Genomic DNA, 24,020 nt, shown 5'->3' on the forward strand with positions numbered 1-24,020 from the left:
TGCCGTTTTTAGAACCGAGTAAATCCGAGTAAAACCCGAACCCGCTCATCTCTAGTATATTCATGCATAAACTCTCTTGGAAAGGGGGGATATATGAAACTGGTGCAAAGGAAAAGGGCAATGATAGCAGGAGGAAAAGCAATGACGGAATATAATTGGTAGCTATGGGAAAAACTAGCCTTTGTACCTTTTATCATAGATGTTCAGCAATGTGTCATAGCATCTCTATTTAATATAGCTGGAAATATGCTGTATTTTGTATAGTTTTAATAATAGAATAAATACATATTTTCAGTTACTGTATGGTCTCAGAGGCTCTTCTCAGTAAAATAATAGCTGACACTGTCAGATTACAATAGTGGAGTATGGGGGCATTACCCCAAGCCCATTGCTTGAATAGGACCTATACATTTCCTATTCAAAATCACTATTATTATTATTACTATTATTATTATCTGATATTTATAAGATTCCACAAAGTTTCCACAGCTTTATACAGGGTACGTCACAGTAATAGGGCAGCAGAACATAAGTACAATACACAACTGGTAATCATAGCATAAGCACATAACATAAATACAGAATAACGAGTTTTATGGTAAGAACTTACCTTTGTTAAAACTCTTTCTGCGAGGTACACTGGGCTCCACAAGAAATGGACAATGGGGTGTAGAGTAGGATCTTGATCCGAGGCACCAACAGGCTCAAAGCTTTGACTGTTCCCAGAATGCACAGTGCTGCCTCCTATATCACCCCGCCTCCCTGCACAGGATCTCAGTTTTTAGTTAACCAGTCCAATGCAGTAGCAGGAAAAGAGACGACAACGGTTAGTAGCCACAACACCGCATTCTCACGACAGGAGACGTGTCAGCGGCTAATGCCATACCAACCCAAAGAAGCTTAGTGCGTCAGGGTGGGCGCCTTGTGGAGCCCAGTGTACCTCGCAGAAAGAGTTTTAACAAAGGTAAGTTCTTACCATAAAACTAGTTTTCTGCTGCGGGGTACACTGGGCTCAACAAGGAATGGACAATGGGGATGTCCTAAAGCAGTTCCTTATGGGAGGGGACGCACTGTAGCGGGCACAAGAACCCGGCGTCCAAAGGAAGCATCCTGGGAAGCGGCAGTATCGAAGGCATAGAACCTAATGAACGTGTTCACAGAGGACCACGTAGCCGCCTTGCACAATTGTTCAAGGGTCGCACCACGTTGGGCCGCCCAAGAAGGTCCAACAGACCGAGTAGAATGGGCCTTAATGTGATCAGGAGCAGAGAGACCAGCCTTCACATAAGCATGTGTAATCGCCATTCTAATCCATCTGGCCAGAGTTTGCTTGTGAGCAGGCCAGCCATGTTTGTGAAACCCAAACACAACAAAAAGAGAATCAGATTTCCTAATAGGAGCAGTTCTCTTCACATAGATACGGAGAGCCCGTACCACATCCAAAGACCGCTCTTTGGGAGACAGATCAGGAGAAACAAGTGCCGGAACTACAATCTCCTGATTAAGGTGGAACGAAGAAACCACCTTAGGTAGATAGCCGGGACGAGTCCTTAGAACCGCCCGGTCACGGTGAAATATCAGATATGGGGAACTACAGGACAAGGCACCCAAATCCGACACTCTTCTAGCTGAAGCAATAGCCAGCAGAAACACCACCTTAAGGGAAAGCCACTTAAGGTCAGCTGAACCAAGAGGTTCAAACGGAGACTCTTGTAACGCCTCCAGAACCACCGACAAGTTCCAAGGAGCCACAAGCGGTACATAGGGAGGTTGGATACGCAACACGCCCTGAGTAAAGGTATGCACATCAGGTAAGGTCGCAATTTTTCTCTGAAACCACACCGACAAGGCAGATATTTGAACCTTGAGGGAGGCCAGACGCAGGCCTAAGTCCAGGCCCTGCTGAAGAAAAGCCAACAACTTGGCTATACTAAACTTGGAAGCGTCATAATCGTTAGATGCGCACCAAACAAAGTAAGAATGCCAGACCCTATAGTAAATCCGATCCAAAGCCGGTTTCCGGGCCCGCAACATAGTTTGAATGACCGCCTCAGAAAACCCTTTAGCCCTAAAGACGGAAGCTTCAAGAGCCACGCCGTCAAAGACAGCCAGGCTAGGTCCTGGTAGACACAGGGGCCCTGAACGAGGAGGTCTGGGCGTTGTGGAAGTAGAATTGGACGCTCTGACGATAGGCCTTGCAGGTCTGAGAACCAGTGCCGTCTGGGCCACGCTAAAGCTATGAGAAGCAGAATTCCTTTTTCTTGCTTGAACTTCCGAATTACCCTGGGCAGGAGTGACACCGGAGGGAACACGTACGGCAGCCGAAACCTCCACGGTACTGCCAGCGCATCCATGAATGCTGCTTGAGGATCCCTTGTCCTTGCTCCGAAGATCGGAACCTTGTGATTGTGTCGAGACGCCATCAGATCTACGTCTGGAAGGCCCCACCTTTCCACTAGGAGTTGAAACACTTCTGGATGGAGGCCCCACTCACCGGCATGCACGTCCTGACAACTGAGAAAGTCCGCTTCCCAATTCAGGACTCCCGGAATGAATATTGCCGATATGGCCGGTAGATGGCGTTCTGCCCACTGTAGAATCCGTGAGACTTCCTTCATTGCTAGTTCGAGTGCCGCCTTGATGATTTATGTAAGCCACTGTGGTGGCGTTGTCCGACTGTACTTGAACAGGACGGTTCTGAATTAAATGCTGGGCTAGGTTCAAGGCATTGAAGACCGCCCGCAACTCCAGAATATTGATCGAGAGAAGGGACTCCTCCTTGGTCCACCGCCCCTGAAGGGAGTGTTGCTCCAGCACCGCGCCCCAACCTCTTAGACTGGCATCTATCGTCAACAGGACCCAGTCGGATATCCAGAACGGACGGCCCCTGCACAGTTGTTGGTCCCGGAGCCACCAGAACAGCGACAGACGGACCTCCGGAGTCAATGAGATCATTTGAGACCTGATCCGGTGAGGCAGGCCGTCCCACTTGGCTAGAATCAGCCTATGGAGAGGGCGAGAGTGAAATTGAGCGTACTCCACCATGTCGAATGCTGACACCATGAGGCCCAGCACCTGCATCGCCGAATGTATCGACACTTGCGGACGAGATAGGAAGCAACGAATCCTGTCCTGAAGTTTCAGGACTTTCTCCTGAGACAGGAACAACCACTGGTTGTGAGTGTCCAATAGTGCTCCCAGATGCACCATGCTCTGAGCAGGGATCAGGGATGACTTCTTCCAGTTGATGAGCCAACCGTGGGCTTGCAGAAACCGGACCGTCACATCTGGATGACGCAGGAGAAGTTCTGGGGAATTTGCCAGGATTAACAAGTCATCCAAATATGGCAGTATCCTGACCCCTTGACGGCGGAGTACCACCGTCATCACAGCCATGACTTTTATATAGACTCGCGGAGCCGTTGTTAAACCAAAAGCTAACGCCCGAAACTGGTAATGGCAGTTGCCAATCGCAAATCTCAGGTATTGCTGATGAGACACTGCTATAGGAATATGCAGGTAAGGATCCTGTATATCCAGGGAGACCATGTAGTCCCCAGGTTCCAAGGCCAGAACTATAGAGCGAAGGGTTCCCATCCGGAACTTGGAAACCTTCACAAACCTGTTCAATGCCTTGAGGTTGAGAATGGGCTGGGAGGACCCATTCGGTTTCGGGACTAGAAACAGCGGAGAATAGTACCCCCGGCCCCTCTGCGCAAGAGGCACCTGTACTACGACTCCTGTATCCAGGAGGGTCTGCACCACCGAATGTAGAGTGTTTGCCTTTGTCTTGTCCAACAGGACATCTGTCTGGCAAAATCGATGAGGGGGTCAGTTTTTGAAGGCTATGGCGTAACCTCGAGTGACGACTTCCCGTACCCAGGCATCTGAAGTGGTCTTCAACCATTCCTGGGTATACCCTAGAAGCCGGGCCCCCACCCTGGGATCCCCCAGAGGGAGGCCCGCCCCATCATGCGGCAGGCTTATCTGTCTTGGAAGCTGGCTGACGGGCTGCCCAGGCTCTTTTGGGCTTAGGCTTACCAGGTTTGGAAGTGCGGGCCTGCTTGTTGTACGCCTGACCTTTTGCTTTACCTGAAGGACGAAAGGGGCGAAAGGAAGTACCTTTAGCCTTCGACACAGAAGGAGCAGTACTTGGCAGACAGGCAGTTTTGGCAGTAGCCAAGTCAGCCACAATCTTATTTAAATCCTCCCCAAACAGAATATCTCCCTTAAAAGGGAGTACCTCCAGGGTTTTTCTAGAGTCCAGATCCACAGACCAGGATCTCAGCCACAATATCCGGCGAGCCAGGACTGACGTAGTAGAGGCCTTGGCTGCCAGGATACCGGCATCAGAAGCCGCCTCTTTAATATAACGAGAAGCTGTGACAATATAAGACAAGCATTGTCTAGCATGGTCAGAGGAGATTTCAGCATCTATCTCCAAGGCCCATGCTTCAATGGCCTCTGCAGCCCAAGTAGCTGCAATAGTGGGCCTTTGTGCAGCACCCGTGAGGGTGTAAATCACTTTCAGACAACCCTCCACACGTTTATCCGTAGGCTCTTTTAGAGACGTGACGGTGGTGACCGGTAGAGCTGAGGAAACCACCATCCTAGCCACATGTAAGTCCACTGGAGGAGGCGTTTCCCAATTCTTAGACAGGGCCGGCGCGAGGGGATAGCGAGCCAGCATCTTCTTTTAAGGCAGAAACTTCATACCCGGGTTTTCCCAGGGTTCCTGACGTATATCAATTAGGTGGTCAGAGTGAGGTAAAACTTGTTTAATCACCTTCTGACGCTTGAACCTATCTGGTTTCTTAGGAGGAACGGATGGCTCAGGATCATCCGTAATCTGTAAAATTAACTTAATAGCCTCCAAAAGATCAGGAACATCCACATGTGAACCACCCTCCCCATCAGCCGTATCTAATTTTGAACCTGTGGGGTCAGTGTAAGTGCCGTTTTCATCCGACGAGGTGTCAGTGACAGCAGTGGATTGGGGCTGGGGGAGGGGCTTCAGGTCCAAGCTCTATCCCCCTGCTGGCAAAACCATCGGGTACTGCGGGCTCTAATAAAACGGTTTATAGAGAAAACCTGACCTGTCCCATGCCCTGGTGATCTAGTGGGATCGCCTGTACTGCCACAGTGTCCACCGCCAGCGCGCGCGGCCCGCCTCCCACTGACCGCGCCGGATTGCGATAAAGACCGAGTCCCGCAAGCGGGACCCACTTACCACCTCCCGAAGCACGGCCACGCGATCCCGGAGAGCTCCCGTCGTGTGTGCCTGACAAGAAGAAAACCGGAGCCTCCTGCTGTAGTTACCCGGCAACCAGGGCTCGGGAGTGTACAGCGCCGCTGTGGAGAGCCGGAGCTGCAGCCGTGAATGTCCACTGACATGTAACACTGCTGCTGCCCTTGAAGTCTTCACTTTTTTCCTCAGAAAAAAAGCTCTTCTTAGGGCTGCCTGAAGCAGCCCCTCTGTTAAGTGCCTGCTACTGCAGCACCAACTACAAAACTGAGATCCTGTGCAGGGAGGCGGGGTGATATAGGAGGCGGCACTGTGCATTCTGGGAACAGTCAAAGCTTTGAGCCTGTTGGTGCCTCGGATCAAGATCCTACTCTACACCCCATTGTCCATTCCTTGTGGAGCCCAGTGTACCCCGCAGCAGAAATAACAATAACCTATGCTATTATTCTGCAGGAACCCGCAGGAACTATTTTCCTTAATAGAACGCTGAAAATAGACGCCATCATGTCGCATTATTGAAATTTGCCCCAGCCTTATGGCAGGAGGTTATAGCTGTGTAGAGTTATGTAACAGGTTCATTTGTGTTTGAAAACCCACAGGTACCAGGCACAAGGGTGGGAAAGTTTACAATTACTATTTTGTCCTCTTCCAAAAGCCCAGTTCTTCATTTCTTCTTTCATTTTATACTGCTGTGTTTGGGATACGTTTAATTTGCCGGCTGTCGGGATCCCAGCGGTCAGGATACCAACGCCGGAAATTGCCACCAGCAGGAATCCCGGTGCAACAGGATTATTGACAGCCGGCATCCCGTCCACCGGTAATTCATACTGAACCCCTGTGTTTAACTACAACAAATGTGTTGTGGGAAAGTTGTGTTATCAAATGCACCCCTATGTGAAACAAAATCCAACTACTTACTGTCTTCTGCTCAGCTGCCACCTCTTATTGGAGCAGAACACTGTCCAACATCACAATTTATGTAGAACTAGATTATTGCTGTATAACATCTAAAAGTCTGTCACTGATTTTAGGACCTTTGCTCTGACTATGTAAATGGATTTAGGGATTATATTTACCATTGGTAACTCCAGAGCCGGCCATATGCATAGGCAAACTAGGCAATTGCCTAGGACATTTGATATACCGAGGGGCATCAACAGCTTCTGCTGATTAAAATGATATGTGGCATGCCTATATTCTGTGTGTAGCATTTCTTATGCAGATACAGCCACAGTCTCACACAATATATAGGCATGCTGCATATAATTTTAATCAGCAGAATCTGATTTTGTATCCTAGCCACATAGCAATGCAAATAAGATGCATTTTCATAAAAAAAGGTGCCCGACGTTAGCATTGAGGCAAGTTTTATGAGGACACATCTGTATCCAAACAGAGGAAGAGGTGACAGTGTTAGTGGCAGTGTGAGTGCTGTGTGCATGTGAGTGGGTTGGTTGTGCAGTAGTGTTCGGAATATGTGTAAGGAGCGTTATGTGTGTCATGTAAAAATGCATTAATGTGCAACATATGTGTAAGGGGCACTATGTGTGTCATTATGTGTATAAGGGCATTAATAATGTGCGGCATATGTGTAACAGGGTACTACTGTATGTGTGTCATTATGTGTATAGGGGCACTAATAATGTGCAGCAAATGTGTAGGGAGCACTATGTGTGTCATTATGTGTATAAGGGCATTAATAATGTGCGGCATATATGTAAGGGACATTATGTGTAAAAGGGCATTAATAAAGGTTGTCAAAATGTGTAAGGCGCATTATGTTTATAAGGACATTAATAATATGTAAGGGGCATTACTGTGTGGAATTATGTGTATAAATGCATTACTAATGTGTGGCATTATATGTATAAGGTGCTCTACTATGTGGCGTTGCATATATAAAGGGCACTACTCTGTCGTCTAATATGAATAAAGAGCAATTCAGTGTGATGTCATGTGAATAAGGGGCTCTATTGTGAGGAGTAATATTTATAAGGTAAAGTGATACTACTGTGGGATGTAATATGAATTATGGACACTATCACATGATCAAATGTGAATAAAGTTGCAGTACTATGTGGCGTAATTGGAATTGGGGTTACCGCTGTGTGGACATGCCCCTTGCCAGCAAAAACACACCCCTTTTTGGGCTGTGCGCCAAATGTGCGAACTGTTCCTATTTAAAATATAGGGGGTACAAACACCAAAATAAGGACTGCTATGGGTGAGGAGTGATGGTGCTGGGAAAGAGGTGCAAGGTCAGAGGCGGAACCAGCGGTGGTGCTAGGGGGCACCAGCCAAAATCTTGCCTAGGGCATCATATTGGTTAGGACCGGCTCTGGGTAACTCAGTGGTTGCAGCAACTATCATTATGCCCTGCTGCATATAGCAGTGATGCCGAATGATGAACCGCTGCAATTTACCATGCTAGGGTTCCTAGAAGCCCTTGTGAAAACCATGGTGCTCAGTGAGGGATTTTTCCCCATCAACCTAACACTGCCACCAAAAGGTTAAAGTGATATGCATATGCACGGCTAATGTCCACACTAGTACATAATGATTTTACCCAGCAGAGATCCGGCAAAGGTCCAGAACTAGCTAACATCATCCTAGGATGGAGTTTGACAGAACTCTGTTTTTTTTTGTGGTTCTAGGTTAATTCCACGTTAACTCTGGTGTTGGTTCTGTAGGGTGTGCTCTGTGCAGGAAAAAAGGTGGACATAGGTAATTCTTGCGCATGAGGAATTCAAGGCTCAGGTAAAAATCTAACTCTGGAGAATTTTATTATAATGAACAAGTGGAATTCAGAGGCTGGAACAGGGTTTGTATTGCCTAGACTGAAACAGGTGTATACTGGATCAGGAGTCAGCTTAGGAAATTACTTGCACTTAGACTGGGCTGGAACCACTGGAAACTGGAACAGGCGTCAGCTTAGGAACTATTTTGCACTTGGATCGACTAGAACCGATGATAACTGGAACTGGAGCCAGCTTGGGGGCTGAATTGCTCGTGAACCGGACTAGGGGCCTAATTCAGACCTGATCGCTGTTGTGCGAAATCGCACAGCGGACGATTATCGAATGACTGCGCATGCACCGCAATGCGCAGGTGTGATGCCAAACAGCGAAAAAAATCCTGTGTTTTTGTTTATCGCCAGGCGAGCCCAGGCTGATTGAAAGGAAACGGCATTTGGGGGTGGTAACTGGCCGTTTTCTGGGAGTGTCAGGAAAAACGCAGGCGTGCTCAAGTGTTTTCTGGGAGAATGTGTGACGTCAGCTCCAGCCCCGATCAGCCTGTTTTTTTGGCACTGTATTACTGTGGTCATGAGTTCGATTCCCACTATGGCCCTAACTGTGTGGAGTTTGTATATTCTCCCCGTACTTGCGTGGGTTTCCTCCGGGTACTCCGATTTCCTCCCACAAACCAAAAATAAGCTGGTAGGTTAATTGGCTCCCAGCAAAATAAACCCTAGCATGAATGTGTGTGCGTATACATGTGGTAGGGAATATACATTGTAAGCTCTACTGGGGCAGGGACTGATGTGAATGGCCAAATATTTTCTGTAAAGCGCTGCAGAATATGTGTGCGCTATATAAATAACTGGTCTACAATGACCTGAAACTCTTTCCAGATTTATTGATGATTTATCTACTATGCATGTCATGAACCCGGTTTCAGTGGCACTCTCAGCATTTTCATACAAAATTCATGGCTTTCCAAGCCCCACATTTATAGTGCACCAATAATAAGTGAGTGTGGAGGGACCCCAGACCATACTCTAGAATAATACACAGGAACTTACGGTTCTTTGCGTTTATTATACTCCAACAAGAAATCATTGCTGCAGTTGATGTGTGAATATGGGACTTTCCATGAGCAAAACATCTCAGTGATGTAGTCATTGAAGCAATCCAAGTTCTGTATGTGAAGCTCTGACTGGGCTGCAGAGGTAGGAATATATATTTAGAAGAAATAAGTAATAGTAAGAATTTCTGTCACAGCATGTATGTCATAGGTCTTCTAAACCTATGGTGGCATAAAAAGCATATTCTTCAATAGCTGAATTTTCATATGACATCTAGATTTTACCACAGGCAAAGTGAAGAACAAAACACATGGCTGAGAGGGTCCTGATTTTATGTTTGATGTTTTTAGGTTCATGTTTTCCAGGTCACCTAGCAGGTACACAGGTGTATTCATTACTCAGTGACACATTTTAAAAGATCCACAGATGAGGAGACCTGGAAAACGTCAACTGTTGGGGGTCCTTGAGGGCCAAGTTTGAGAATCACTGGTATAAAACAAATGTTTTGGGTTTTTTTTAACACTCTTTTTTTTATTATGGTGTGAGTACAGGTACGGCACTGTGACATCTTAAAAAAAGCCTATTACAATAAAAAAAATTGTGCTAATGCTTAACCTTTGTGTGTGTGCCTCTCTAAAAAGTGCTTTTGCATTTTCCATTTTGTATTACTATTCAGATTTATTTAATTATAAGTAATAAGTGGGACTAATGCTTAACATTAACTTGTAATTCATCTATCTATGAGTGCACTTTGTTTAAATGTGTTTAGTCTGTCTACATACATGGTTGAGTCACATTATTATGACCACCTCCTAAATTTCTCATCGGCAGCGCTAAACCATGAAGTACATCACGGGTCGTGCGCTGGCTTGGTGGGTATATAAGGTGTGCGTTAGGCCGTCTGTACACATATCACTCGTTGCTGTCATTGGTGAAAGGCGCGATTTATCTGAGCAAAAAGGGATAATTATCGGCTTTCGGGCCAAGGCTGGCAGGATTTCTAGAACAGCGCAGTTTGTGAACTGTTTGCGTGCTGCTGTGGTGAAGGTGTATCGTGACTGGATAAATAGCACCATAACCGACGTGGAAACTGTGGAGCATCACATGCCATTGAGGTGAGAGGTGAACATCAGCTACGAAGGTGCGTGAGGGCCAACTGACACGCTACGGTGAGTGGAGCAGCTCACTGTCAAAATGTAGCTGTACCAACCTTCCAGCACCTTATTGAGCCACTCCCAGCTACTGTCTGTGCTGCAAACGGCAGTTTCTCTCATAATAATAGGCATAATAAGCAGTAAAAAAACAAGTTTTCTGGTAAGAACTTACCTTTGTTAAAACTCTTTCTGCGAGGTACACTGGGCTCCACAAGGAAAGACATAGGGGGTGTAGTGGGCTCCACAAGGAAAGACATAGGGGGTGTAGAGTAGGATCTTGATCCGAGGCACCAACAGGCTCAAAAGCTTTGACTGTTCCCAGAATGCATAGCGCCGCCTCCTCTATAACCCCGCCTCCCTGCACAGGAGCTCAGTCTTTAGTTAACCAACCCAATGCAGTAGCAGGAAAAGAGACGACAACGGTTAGTAGCCACATACACCACACTCTCACGACAGGAGAAGTGTCAGCGGCTAATGCCATACCAACCCAAAGAAGCTAAGTGCGTCAGGGTGGGCGCCTTGTGGAGCTCAGTGTACCTCGTAGAAAGAGTTTTAACAAAGGTAAGTTCTTACCATAAAACTCGTTTTCTGCTGCGAGGTACACTGGGCTCCACAAGGAAAGACATAGGAAATGTCCTAAAGCAGTTCATTATGGGAGGGGATGCACTGTAGCGGGCACAAGAACCCGGCGTCCAAAGGAAGCATCCTGGGAAGCGGCAGTATCGAAGGCATAGAACCTTATGAACGTGTTCACAGAGGACCACATAGCCGCCTTGCACAATTGTTCAAGGGTCGCACCACGGTGGGCCGCCCAAGAAGGTCCAACAGACCGAGTAGAATGGGCCGTAATGTGAGCAGGAGCTGATAGACCAGCCCTCGCATAAGCATGTGCAATCACCATTCTAATCCATCTGGCCAAAGTTTGCTTGTGAGCAGGCTAGCCCCATTTGTGAAATCCAAACAGCACAAAGAGAGAATCAGATTTTCTAATAGAAGCAGTTCTCTTCACATAGATACGAAGAGCCCGTACCACATCCAAAGACCGCTCTTTGGGAGACAGATCAGGAGAAACAAGTGCCGGAACCACAATCTCCTGGTTAAGGTGGGACGAAGAAACCACCTTAGAACGTCCTAAGAACCGCCCGGTCACGGTGAAATATCAGATATGGAGAACTACAAGACAAGGCACCCAAATCCGACACTCTTCTAGCTGAAGCAATAGCCAGCAGAAACACCACCTTAAGGGAAAGCCACTTAAGATCAGCTGAACAAAGAGGTTCAAACAGAGACTCTTGTAAAGCCTACAAAACCACCGACAAGTCCCAAGGAGCCACAGGTGGGACATAGGGAGGTTGGATATGCAACACACCCTGAGTAAAGGTATGCACATCAGGTAAGGTTGCAATCTTTCTCTGAAACCACACCGACAAGGCAGATATTTGAACCTTGAGGGAGGCCAGACGCAGGCCTAAGTCCAGGCCCTGCTGAAGAAAAGCCAACAACTTGGCTATACTAAACTTGGAAGCGTCATAATTGTTAGATGCGCACCAAACAAAGTAAGAATGCCAGACCCTATAGTAAATCCGAGCGGAAGCCGGTTTCCGGGCCCGCAACATAGTTTGAATGACCGCCTCTGAAAACCCTTTAGCCCTTAAGACGGAAGCTTCAAGAGCCACACCGTCAAAGACAGCCGGGCTAGGTCCTGGTAGACACAGGGGCCCTGAACGAGGAGGTCTGGGCGTTGTGGAAGTAGAATTGGACGCTCTGACGATAGGCTTTGCAGGTCTGAGAACCAGTGCCGTCTGGGCCACGCTAAAGCTATGAGAAGCAGAATTCCTTTTTCTTGCTTGAACTTCCGAATTACCCTGGGCAGGAGTGACACCGGAGGGAACACGTATAGCAGCCGAAACCTCCACGGTACCGCCAGCGCATCCACGAATGCTGCTTGAGGATCCCTTGTCCTTGCTCCGAAGACCGGAACCTTGTGATTGTGTCGAGACGCCATCAGATCTACGTATGGAAGGCCCCACCTTTCCACTAGGAGTTGAAACACTTCTGGATGGAGGCCCCACTCACCGGCATGCACGTCCTGACGACTGAGAAAGCCTGCTTCCCAATTCAGGACTCCCGCAATGAATATTGCCGATATGGCCGGTAGATGGCGTTCCGCCCAATGTAGGATCCGTGAGACTTCCTTCATTGCCAAACGGCTTTGAGTGCCGCCTTGATGATTTATGTAAGCCACTGTGGTGGCGTTGTCCGACTGTACTTGAACAGGACGGTTCTGAATTAAATGCTGGGCCAGGTTCAACGCATTAAAGACCGCCCGCAATTCCAGAATGTTGATCGAGAGGAGAGATTCCTCCTTGGTCCACCGACCCTGAAGGGAGTGTTGCTCCAGCACCGCTCCCCAACCTCTTAGACTGGCATCTGTCGTCAACAGGACCCAGTCGGATATCCAGAAGGGACGGCCCCTGCACAATCTTTGGTCCTGGAGCCACCAGTGCAGCGACAGACGGACTTCCGGAGTCAATGAGATCATGTGAGACCTGATCCGGTGAGGCAGGCCGTCCCACTTGGCTAGAATCAGCCTCTGGAGGGGGCGAGAATGGAATTGAGCATACTCCACCATGTCGAATGCTGATACCATGAGGCCCAGCACCTGCATCGCCGAATGTATCGACACTTGCGGACGAGAAAGGAAGCAACGAATCCTGTCCTGAAGTTTCAGGACTTTCTCCTGAGACAAAAACAACCGCTGGTTGTGAGTGTCCAATAGCGCTCCCAGGTGCACCATGCTCTTGCAGGGACCAGGGAGGATTTCTTCCAGTTGATGAGCCACCCGTGTGCTTGTAGAAACTGGACAGTCATATCCAGATGACGTAGGAGAAGTTCTGGGGAATTTGCCAGGATTAACAAGTCGTCCAGATACGGCAGTATCCTGACCCCTTGAAGGCGGAGTACCACCGTCATCACCGCCATAACTTTGGTGAAGACTCGCGGAGCCGTAGTTAAACCAAAAGGTAACGCCCGAAACTGGTAATGGAGGTTGCCAATCGCAAACCTCAGGTATTGCTGATGTGACACTGCTATAGGAATATGCAGGTAAGCATCCTGTATGTCCAGGGAGACCATGTAGTCCCCAGGTTCCAAGGCCAGAACTATAGAGCGAAGGGTTTCCATACGGAACTTGGACACTTTCACAAACCTGTTCAATGCCTTGAGGTTGAGAATGGGCAGGGAGGACCCATTCGGTTTCGGGACCAGAAACAGCGGAGAATAGTACCCCCGGCCCCTCTGAACAAGAGGCACCTGTACTACGACTCCTGTATCCAGGAGGGTCTGCACCACCGAATGTAGAGCGCTTGCCTTTGTCTGTCCGGCAAAATCGATGAGGGGGTCGGTTTTTGAAGGCTATGGCATAACCTCGAGTGACGACTTCCCGTACCCAGGCATCTGAAGTGGTCTTCAACCATTCCTGGGTATACCCTAGAAGCCAGCCCCCCACCCTGGGATCCCCCAGGGGGAGGCCCGCCCCGTCATGCGGCAGACTTATCTATCTTGGAAGCTGGCTGACAAGCAGCCCAGGCTCTTTTGGGCTTCGGCTTACCAGGTTTGGAAGTGCGGGCCTGCTTGTTGTATGCCTGACCTTTTGCTTTACCTGAAGGACAAAAGGGGCGAAAGGACGTACCTTTAGCTTTCAACACAGGAGGAGCGGTACTTGGCAGACAGGCAGTTTTGACAGTAGCCAAGTCAGCCACAATCTTATTTAAGTCCTCCCCAAACAGAATATCTCGCTTGAAAGGGAGTACCTCCAGGGTTTTTCTAGAGTCCAGATCCACAGACCAGGATCTCAGCCACAATATCCGGCGAGCCAGGACTGATGTAGTAGAGGCCTTGGCTGCTAGGATACCGGCATCAGAAGCCGCCTCTTTAATATAGTGAAAAGCTGTGACAATATATGAGAGATTTCAGCTTCTAACTCTAGGGCCCATGCTTCAATAGCCTCTGCAGCCCATGTTGCTGCAATAGTGGGCCTTTGTGCAGCACCCGTGAGGGTGTAAATCGCTTTTAGATAACCCTCCACACGTTTATCCGTAGGCTCTTTTAGAAACAAGACAGGTAGAGCTGAGGAAACCACCATCCTAGCCACATGTGAGTCTACTGGAGGAGGCGTTTCCCAATTTTTAGACAGCTCTGGCGCGAGGGGATAGCGAGCCAGCATCTTCTTTTGAGGCACAAACTTCTTTCCCGGGTTTCCCCAGGGTTCCTGATGTATATCCACTAGGTGGTCAGAGTGAGGTAAAACTTGTTTAACCACCTTCTGACGCTTGAACCTATCTGGTTTCTTAGGAGGGGCGGATGGCTCGGGATCATCCGTAATCTGTAAAATCAACTTAATAGCCTCCAAAAGATCAGGAACATCCACATGTGAACTACCCTCCCCCTCAGCAGTATCTGTGTCAGAATCTGTGGGGTCAGTGTAAGCGCCATCTTCATCAGACGAGGTGTCAGTGACAGCAGTGGATTGTGAGGAGATAAGAGCTCGCTTAGAGGACCCCTTGGTCTTAGGCGAGCGAGGGTCAGAGTTTTTAGTAGTCAAGGACTGGTTCAACTTCTTCAATTGAGCAGACAAATTATCCGCCCACGGCGGGTTAGCTGCAGGGACCACATACGGTTGCACCAGCATAGGAGGTCCCATAGGGGGTGTTAGTTTAGTAACTAGCGTATGTAGAAGCGTGGAGAAAGTAGCCCACGGTGGGTCATTATACACCCCCGTTGCCACAGTCCCACTGGGGGGCAAGGAGCCCCCAGCACCAGAGCCCACAGCTGCTATGGTCTCCTCATAGGGATCTGCGGCTTCAGCAACACCGGCAGTGTGTTCAGCCCCAGAACCGTTACCCTCAGAAGCAGACATGATATAACTTGCAGTATCAGGTAACACAGTACAATTGTCAGCAGCACAATACCTCTTGCCCAAACCCCTGCGCAGTGTAGTCAGCACAAGCAGAGATACAGGAGAGATATGGTGACTAAAATCACTGAGAAAAATACGTATTAGAGTATATCTTGTGAATATCCTATATTATTATAAAACCTGACGCACCAAGCCCCCTCAGGTTATAGAATATAGGGATAGCCAGGTGAGTGAGAGACAGTGACACACAATGGAAATCACTCAGCAAGCTAATGCACACACATATAGTCACAGTTATACAATGCAGAGGTTATTACTAACAATAATACTGCAGCTTATATATATATAGCTATGTAGTCAATAGATATAACACTGCACAGTAAGAACTGGATGTATATCACAGGGTACTTGTACCAGAGAACCCTGACTAAATGCACTCTTTCTTAACTAACACTGTCTAAGTGACATGTAGAATACTTAAGTGTCATGTAAAGTCACAGCGCTGACTATCAGGCGGCTTTACAAAGGAGGATTTGCCCAAGCAGTCCCAGGAACAGTGTAGCTGAGAGAAATGGCGCCCAAACACTGACAGGGAGTGAGGGAGAGACAGATATGCAGCTCCAGGGTGGAACAATTTGCTGGAAATGGTGCCCTGGGGCTGGGAGAGGGGCTCCAGGTCTAAGCCTTATCCCCTCTGCTGGCAAAACCACCAGGTACTGCGGGCTACACACAAAAAAGGTTTTAAGAGAAAACCTGACCTGCACCCATGCCCTGGTGATCTAGTGGGATCGCCTGTACTGCCACAGGGTCCACCGCCAGCGCTCGCGGCCCGCCTCCCACCGACCACGCCAGATTGCGATAACGCACGGGTCCCGCGAGCAGGACCTACTCACCACCTCCCGAATTGTGGCCACGCGATCCCGGAGAGCCCCCGTTTTGTGTGCCTGACTCAGAAGAAAACCGGAGCCTCCTGCTGTAGTTACCCGGCAACCAGGGCTCGGGAGTGTACAGCGCCGCTGGGGAGAGATGGAGCTGCAGCAGTGAATGTCACTAGACATGTACACACTGCTACAGCCCTTGAAGTCTTCACTTTTCTTCTCAAAAAAAGCTCTTCTTAGGGCTGCCCAGAGCAGCCCCTCTGTTATGTGCCTGCTATCTGCGGCACCAACTACAAAACTGAGCTCCTGTGCAGGGAGGTGGGGTTATAGAGGAGGCGGCGCTATGCATTCTGGGAACAGTCAAAGCTTTTGAGCCTGTTGGTGCCTCAGATCAAGATCCTACTCTACACCCCCTATGTCTTTCCTTGTGGAGCCCAGTGTACCCCGCAGCAGAAATTGGTTTTATTGAAAGATGTAAATTAAATCATATCAAAGCCTAATAACTTTGGATTGTTAATGTTAGAAACCATTAAAGCATGGTTGATCAAGGTTTGTAATACATAGCAACAATTCACAGTATTAATAAAATAGGTAGGATTACAATTTATTGAAACAGTAATACATAAAAAAATGGTTTAAACAAAAAAACCCAGTTTACCCCCCCCCCCCACCCCGCAAAAAATAATGTTTTTTACAACCCTTTCCTTATATAATGACTCCTGTACTGTACCTCTACAGATGTTGCCTAGAGTAGTTGATATTTTAGGTAGCTCTATTTATCAGTTTCCAGGAAGATGGCGCCACATAGTAGGAAGGACCCACTTGCCAGTAAAGTAAGTTGTAGGGCTGGTATGCTGCTCAGTGGAAGGGGCCTCCTGCTGCACTACAAGCCCCCTTGGGTGGCAATATGGCCCTGCTCCACCTGTCCTCTAAGATTTGATACATCTCTCCTGTGTTTCTTATAGATTAAAGATATAGGGGTCTATTTATTAACATTATTTTTTACTAAAATAATGTGAAAAAGGGTGTTTTCACACCCTTTTCACATTATTTTAGTATCACTTGAATGTATTAAAGGGCATTTGGAGCAGTTTTCATGAAAAACTGCTTCAAACCCTTTGATTCACTTTTTTTAGTAACCCACATCGCATTCCCCATACTTATAATGGGAAATGTGATGTGCCCAAATTTACTAAAAAAAAAAGTGAAAAAAATACCGCAGTGTGCCCTATGATAATCACGCCAGCTCAGGCTGGCGAGTTCACAGGGCAGCACTGCGATAATGTGGCATTTGCCCCTGGCAGAGAAAGCTGAACAGGGACCCAGCAGAGTGGACACACAAGCTGATCACAGTGTAAAAAGTAAAAAGAAAGCAAAAAACAAAACAAAAACCATACTCACCTGTCCAGGGAGCCGGTGTCCGCTGCTCCGGTGAGCGTTCCCCATGTGCTGCAATGTGACCCTGGTGCAGTAAAGTGACGCTGCAAAACGGCATCGCACTTTACGGCACCGGGGGTCACAGCGCAGGAGAAGGACCCGGCGCCCGGCAGCCTCCTGTAGCAGCGCGTACCGGCTCTCTGGACTGGTGAGTATATTGATCTTGTTGGGGGGGGTCCGCGGTGTGCGGGTGTAGTCGCGACAGGGGGGGGACCGGGCGGTAGCGGCGATGTCGGCGGATGCGCAGCAGGACATTGGGGTATTTTTTTCCGAAAAATACCCCGATGATGCTGTGGAGTATCATCGCAGGGACAGAGATTGACCTCGATCTCTGTCCCTGCACGCGATAATTGATACATCCCTGCGATGTAATCAATTATCGCAGTGCGAGTTTGGGCGATTTTATCACCTGTCCTCTGCATCAGGGATGCGGATGGTGCTAAATTGGCCCCTTAGAGAAATAATTAATGTAAACAAGTTGTCAATGAAAGAACTGATTGATAGGGTTATTTGTTTTGTTTAACTGAACACCTAGACGTATTGACGATAAACCTAGAACGAGCATGTTTTAGAATGTAACATTTTTGGAACTGGAAATGTTTGGAACGCTTATGAACACGTACTGTTCGCTTTTGGAGTGTGCAATATATGTATATATTTGGGTATATTTACTAGAGATGAGCGGGTTCGGTTTCTTTGAATCCGAACCCGCACGAACTTCACTTTTTTTTTCACGGGTCCGAGCGACTCGGATCTTCCCGCCTTGCTCGGTTAACCCGAGCGCGCCCGAACGTCATCATGACGCTGTCGGATTCTCGCGAGACTCGGATTCTATATAAGGAGCCGCGCGTCGCCGCCATTTTCACACGTGCATTGAGATTGATAGGGAGAGGACGTGGCTGGCGTCCTCTCCATTTAGATTAGATTTAGAAGAGAGAGAGAGAGAGAGATTGCTGTGATACTGTAGATTAGAAGAGAGTGCAGACAGAGTTTAGTGACTGACGACCACAGTGACCAGTGACCACCAGAGACAGTGCAGTTGTTTGTTTTATTTAATATATCCGTTCTCTGCCTGAAAAAAACGATACACAGTCACACAGTGACTCAGTCTGTGTGCACTGCTCAGCCCAGTGTGCTGCACATCAATGTATTGTATATAAAGCTTATAATTGTGGGGGAGACTGGGGAGCACTGCAGGTTGTTATAGCAGGAGCCAGGAGTACATGATAAATAATATTATATTAAAATTAAACAGTGCACACTTTTGCTGCAGGAGTGCCACTGCCAGTGTGACTAGTGGTGACCAGTGCCTGACCACCAGTATATTAGTAGTATTGTATACTATCTCTTTATCAACCAGTCTATATTAGCAGCAGACACAGTACAGTGCGGTAGTTCACGGCTGTGGCTACCTCTGTGTCGGCACTCGGCAGGCAGTCCGTCCATCCATAATTGTATTATAATATATACCACCTAACCGTGGTTTTTTTTTCATTCTTTATACCGTCGTCATACTAGTTGTTGTTACGAGTATACTACTATCTCTTTATCAACCAGTGTACAGTGCGGTAGTTCACGGCTGTGGCTACCTCTGTGTCGGCACTCGGCAGGCAGTCCGTCCAACCATAATTGTATTATATACCACCTAACCGTGGTTTTTTTTTCATTCTTTATACCGTCGTCATACTAGTTGTTACGAGTATACTACTATCTCTTTATCAACCAGTGTACAGTGCGGTAGTTCACGGCTGTGGCTACCTCTGTGTCGGCACTCGGCAGGCAGTCCGTCCATCCATAATTGTATTATAATATATACCACCTAACCGTGGTTTTTTTTTCATTCTTTATACCGTCGTCATACTAGTTGTTACGAGTATACTACTATCTCTTTATCAACCAGTGTACAGTGCGGTAGTTCACGGCTGTGGCTACCTCTGTGTCGGCACTCGGCAGGCAGTCCGTCCAACCATAATTGTATTATAATATATACCACCTAACCGTGGTTTTTTTTTCATTCTTTATACCGTCGTCATACTAGTTGTTACGAGTATATTACTATCTCTTTATCAACCAGTGTACAGTGCGGTAGTTCACGGCTGTGGCTACCTCTGTGTCGGCACTCGGCAGGCAGTCCGTCCAACCATAATTGTATTATATACCACCTAACCGTGGTTTTTTTTTCATTCTTTATACCGTCGTCATACTAGTTGTTACGAGTATACTACTATCTCTTTATCAACCAGTGTACAGTGCGGTAGTTCACGGCTGTGGCTACCTCTGTGTCGGCACTCGGCAGGCAGTCCGTCCAACCATAATTGTATTATAATATATACCACCTAACCGTGGTTTTTTTTTCATTCTTTATACCGTCGTCATACTAGTTGTTACGAGTATACTACTATCTCTTTATCAACCAGTGTACAGTGCGGTAGTTCACGGCTGTGGCTACCTCTGTGTCGGCACTCGGCAGGCAGTCCGTCCATCCATAATTGTATTATAATATATACCACCTAACCGTGGTTTTTTTTTCATTCTTTATACCGTCGTCATACTAGTTGTTACGAGTATACTACTATCTCTTTATCAACCAGTGTACAGTGCGGTAGTTCACGGCTGTGGCTACCTCTGTGTCGGCACTCGGCAGGCAGTCCATCCAACCATAATTGTATTATAATATATACCACCTAACCGTGGTTTTTTTTTCATTCTTTATACCGTCGTCATACTAGTTGTTACGAGTATACTACTATCTCTTTATCAACCAGTGTACAGTGCGGTAGTTCACGGCTGTGGCTACCTCTGTGTCGGCACTCGGCAGGCAGTCCGTCCAACCATAATTGTATTATAATATATACCACCTAACCGTGGTTTTTTTTTCATTCTTTATACCGTCGTCATACTAGTTGTTACGAGTATACTACTATCTCTTTATCAACCAGTGTACAGTGCGGTAGTTCACGGCTGTGGCTACCTCTGTGTCGGCACTCGGCAGGCAGTCCGTCCAACCATAATTGTATTATAATATATACCACCTAACCGTGGGTTTTTTTTCATTCTTTATACCGTCGTCATACTAGTTGTTACGAGTATACTACTATCTCTTTATCAACCAGTGTACAGTGCGGTAGTTCACGGCTGTGGCTACCTCTGTGTCGGCACTCGGCAGGCAGTCCGTCCAACCATAATTGTATTATAATATATACCACCTAACCGTGGGTTTTTTTTCATTCTTTATACCGTCGTCATACTAGTTGTTACGAGTATACTACTATCTCTTTATCAACCAGTGTACAGTGCGGTAGTTCACGGCTGTGGCTACCTCTGTGTCGGCACTCGGCAGGCAGTCCGTCCATCCATAATTGTATTATATACCACCTAACCGTGGTTTTTTTATACCACCTAACCGTGGCAGTCCGTCCATAATTGTATACTAGTATCCAATCCATCCATCTCCATTGTTTACCTGAGGTGCCTTTTAGTTCTGCCTATAAAATATGGAGAACAAAAAAGTTGAGGTTCCAAAATTAGGGAAAGATCAAGATCCACTTCCACCTCGTGCTGAAGCTGCTGCCACTAGTCATGGCCGAGACGATGAAATGCCAGCAACGTCGTCTGCCAAGGCCGATGCCCAATGTCATAGTACAGAGCATGTCAAATCCAAAACACCAAATATCAGAAAAAAAAGGACTCCAAAACCTAAAATAAAATTGTCGGAGGAGAAGCGTAAACTTGCCAATATGCCATTTACCACACGGAGTGGCAAGGAACGGCTGAGGCCCTGGCCTATGTTCATGGCTAGTGGTTCAGCTTCACATGAGGATGGAAGCACTCAGCCTCTCGCTAGAAAACTGAAAAGACTCAAGCTGGCAAAAGCACCGCAAAGAACTGTGCGTTCTTTGAAATCCCAAATCCACAAGGAGAGTCCAATTGTGTCGTTTGCGATGCCTGACCTTCCCAACACTGGACGTGAAGAGCATGCGCCTTCCACTATTTGCATGCCCCCTGCAAGTGCTGGAAGGAGCACCCGCAGTCCAGTTCCTGATAGTCAGATTGAAGATGTCAGTGTTGAAGTACACCAGGATGAGGAGGATATGGGTGTTGCTGGCGCTGGGGAGGAAATTGACCAGGAGGATTCTGATGGTGAGGTGGTTTGTTTAAGTCAGGCACCCGGGGAGACACCTGTTGTCCGTGGGAGGAATATGGCCGTTGACATGCCAGGTGAAAATACCAAAAAAATCAGCTCTTCGGTGTGGAGGTATTTCACCAGAAATGCGGACAACAGGTGTCAAGCCGTGTGTTCCCTTTGTCAAGCTGTAATAAGTAGGGGTAAGGACGTTAACCACCTCGGAACATCCTCCCTTATACGTCACCTGCAGCGCATTCATAATAAGTCAGTGACAAGTTCAAAAACTTTGGGTGACAGCGGAAGCAGTCCACTGACCAGTAAATCCCTTCCTCTTGTAACCAAGCTCACGCAAACCACCCCACCAACTCCCTCAGTGTCAATTTCCTCCTTCCCCAGGAATGCCAATAGTCCTGCAGGCCATGTCACTGGCAAGTCTGACGAGTCCTCTCCTGCCTGGGATTCCTCCGATGCATCCTTGCGTGTAACGCCTACTGCTGCTGGCGCTGCTGTTGTTGCCGCTGGGAGTCGATGGTCATCCCAGAGGGGAAGTCGTAAGCCCACTTGTACTACTTCCAGTAAGCAATTGACTGTTCAACAGTCCTTTGCGAGGAAGATGAAATATCACAGCAGTCATCCTACTGCAAAGCGGATAACTGAGTCCTTGACAACTATGTTGGTGTTAGACGTGCGTCCGGTATCCGCCGTTAGTTCACAGGGAACTAGACAATTTATTGAGGCAGTGTGCCCCCGTTACCAAATACCATCTAGGTTCCACTTCTCTAGGCAGGCGATACCGAGAATGTACACGGACGTCAGAAAAAGACTCACCAGTGTCCTAAAAAATGCAGTTGTACCCAATGTCCACTTAACCACGGACATGTGGACAAGTGGAGCAGGGCAGGGTCAGGACTATATGACTGTGACAGCCCACTGGGTAGATGTATGGACTCCCGCCGCAAGAACAGCAGCGGCGGCACCAGTAGCAGCATCTCGCAAACGCCAACTCTTTCCTAGGCAGGCTACGCTTTGTATCACCGCTTTCCAGAATACGCACACAGCTGAAAACCTCTTACGGCAACTGAGGAAGATCATCGCGGAATGGCTTACCCCAATTGGACTCTCCTGTGGATTTGTGGCATCGGACAACGCCAGCAATATTGTGTGTGCATTAAATATGGGCAAATTCCAGCACGTCCCATGTTTTGCACATACCTTGAATTTGGTGGTGCAGAATTTTTTAAAAAACGACAGGGGCGTGCAAGAGATGCTGTCGGTGGCCAGAAAAATTGCGGGACACTTTCGGCGTACAGGCACCACGTACAGAAGACTGGAGCACCACCAAAAACTACTGAACCTGCCCTGCCATCATCTGAAGCAAGAAGTGGTAACGAGGTGGAATTCAACCCTCTATATGCTTCAGAGGTTGGAGGAGCAGCAAAAGGCCATTCAAGCCTATACAATTGAGCACGATATAGGAGATGGAATGCACCTGTCTCAAGTGCAGTGGAGAATGATTTCAACGTTGTGCAAGGTTCTGATGCCCTTTGAACTTGCCACACGTGAAGTCAGTTCAGACACTGCCAGCCTGAGTCAGGTCATTCCCCTCATCAGGCTTTTGCAGAAGAAGCTGGAGGCATTGAAGAAGGAGCTAACACGGAGCGATTCCGCTAGGCATGTGGGACTTGTGGATGCAGCCCTTAATTCGCTTAACAAGGATTCACGGGTGGTCAATCTGTTGAAATCAGAGCACTACATTTTGGCCACCGTGCTCGATCCTAGATTTAAAGCCTACCTTGGATCTCTCTTTCCGGCAGACACAGGTCTGCTGGGGTTGAAAGACCTGCTGGTGACAAAATTGTCAAGTCAAGCGGAACGCGACCTGTCAACATCTCCTCCTTCACATTCTCCCGCAACTGGGGGTGCGAGGAAAAGGCTCAGAATTCCGAGCCCACCCGCTGGCGGTGATGCAGGGCAGTCTGGAGCGACTGCTGATGCTGACATCTGGTCCGGACTGAAGGACCTGACAACGATTACGGACATGTCGTCTACTGTCACTGCATATGATTCTCTCAACATTGATAGAATGGTGGAGGATTATATGAGTGACCGCATCCAAGTAGGCACGTCACACAGTCCGTACTTATACTGGCAGGAAAAAGAGGCAATTTGGAGGCCCTTGCACAAACTGGCTTTAATCTACCTAAGTTGCCCTCCCACAAGTGTGTACTCCGAAAGAGTGTTTAGTGCCGCCGCTCACCTTGTCAGCAATCGGCGTACGAGGTTACATCCAGAAAATGTGGAGAAGATGATGTTCATTAAAATGAATTATAATCAATTCCTCCGCGGAGACATTGACCAGCAGCAATTGCCTCCACAAAGTACACAGGGAGCTGAGATGGTGGATTCCAGTGGGGACGAATTGATAATCTGTGAGGAGGGGGATGTACACGGTGATAT

At 47.7% G+C, this 24,020-nt stretch overlaps 1 protein-coding gene across 1 annotated transcript in view; it reads right to left on the reverse strand.

The window, feature by feature from the left end:
* The window catches only part of IL4R (interleukin 4 receptor), a 378,782-nt gene that overhangs the window by 69,871 nt on the left and 284,891 nt on the right, over positions 1-24,020 (reverse strand). Inside the window, exon 3 of the mRNA XM_063934581.1 lies at positions 9,048-9,186. Coding sequence (XP_063790651.1) covers positions 9,048-9,186 — 139 coding nt within the window. The remainder of the gene's footprint in view (positions 1-9,047; positions 9,187-24,020) is intronic.

The sequence above is a fragment of the Pseudophryne corroboree genome, chromosome 7, assembly GCF_028390025.1.
Source record: "Pseudophryne corroboree isolate aPseCor3 chromosome 7, aPseCor3.hap2, whole genome shotgun sequence".
NCBI lineage: Eukaryota > Metazoa > Chordata > Amphibia > Anura > Myobatrachidae > Pseudophryne > Pseudophryne corroboree.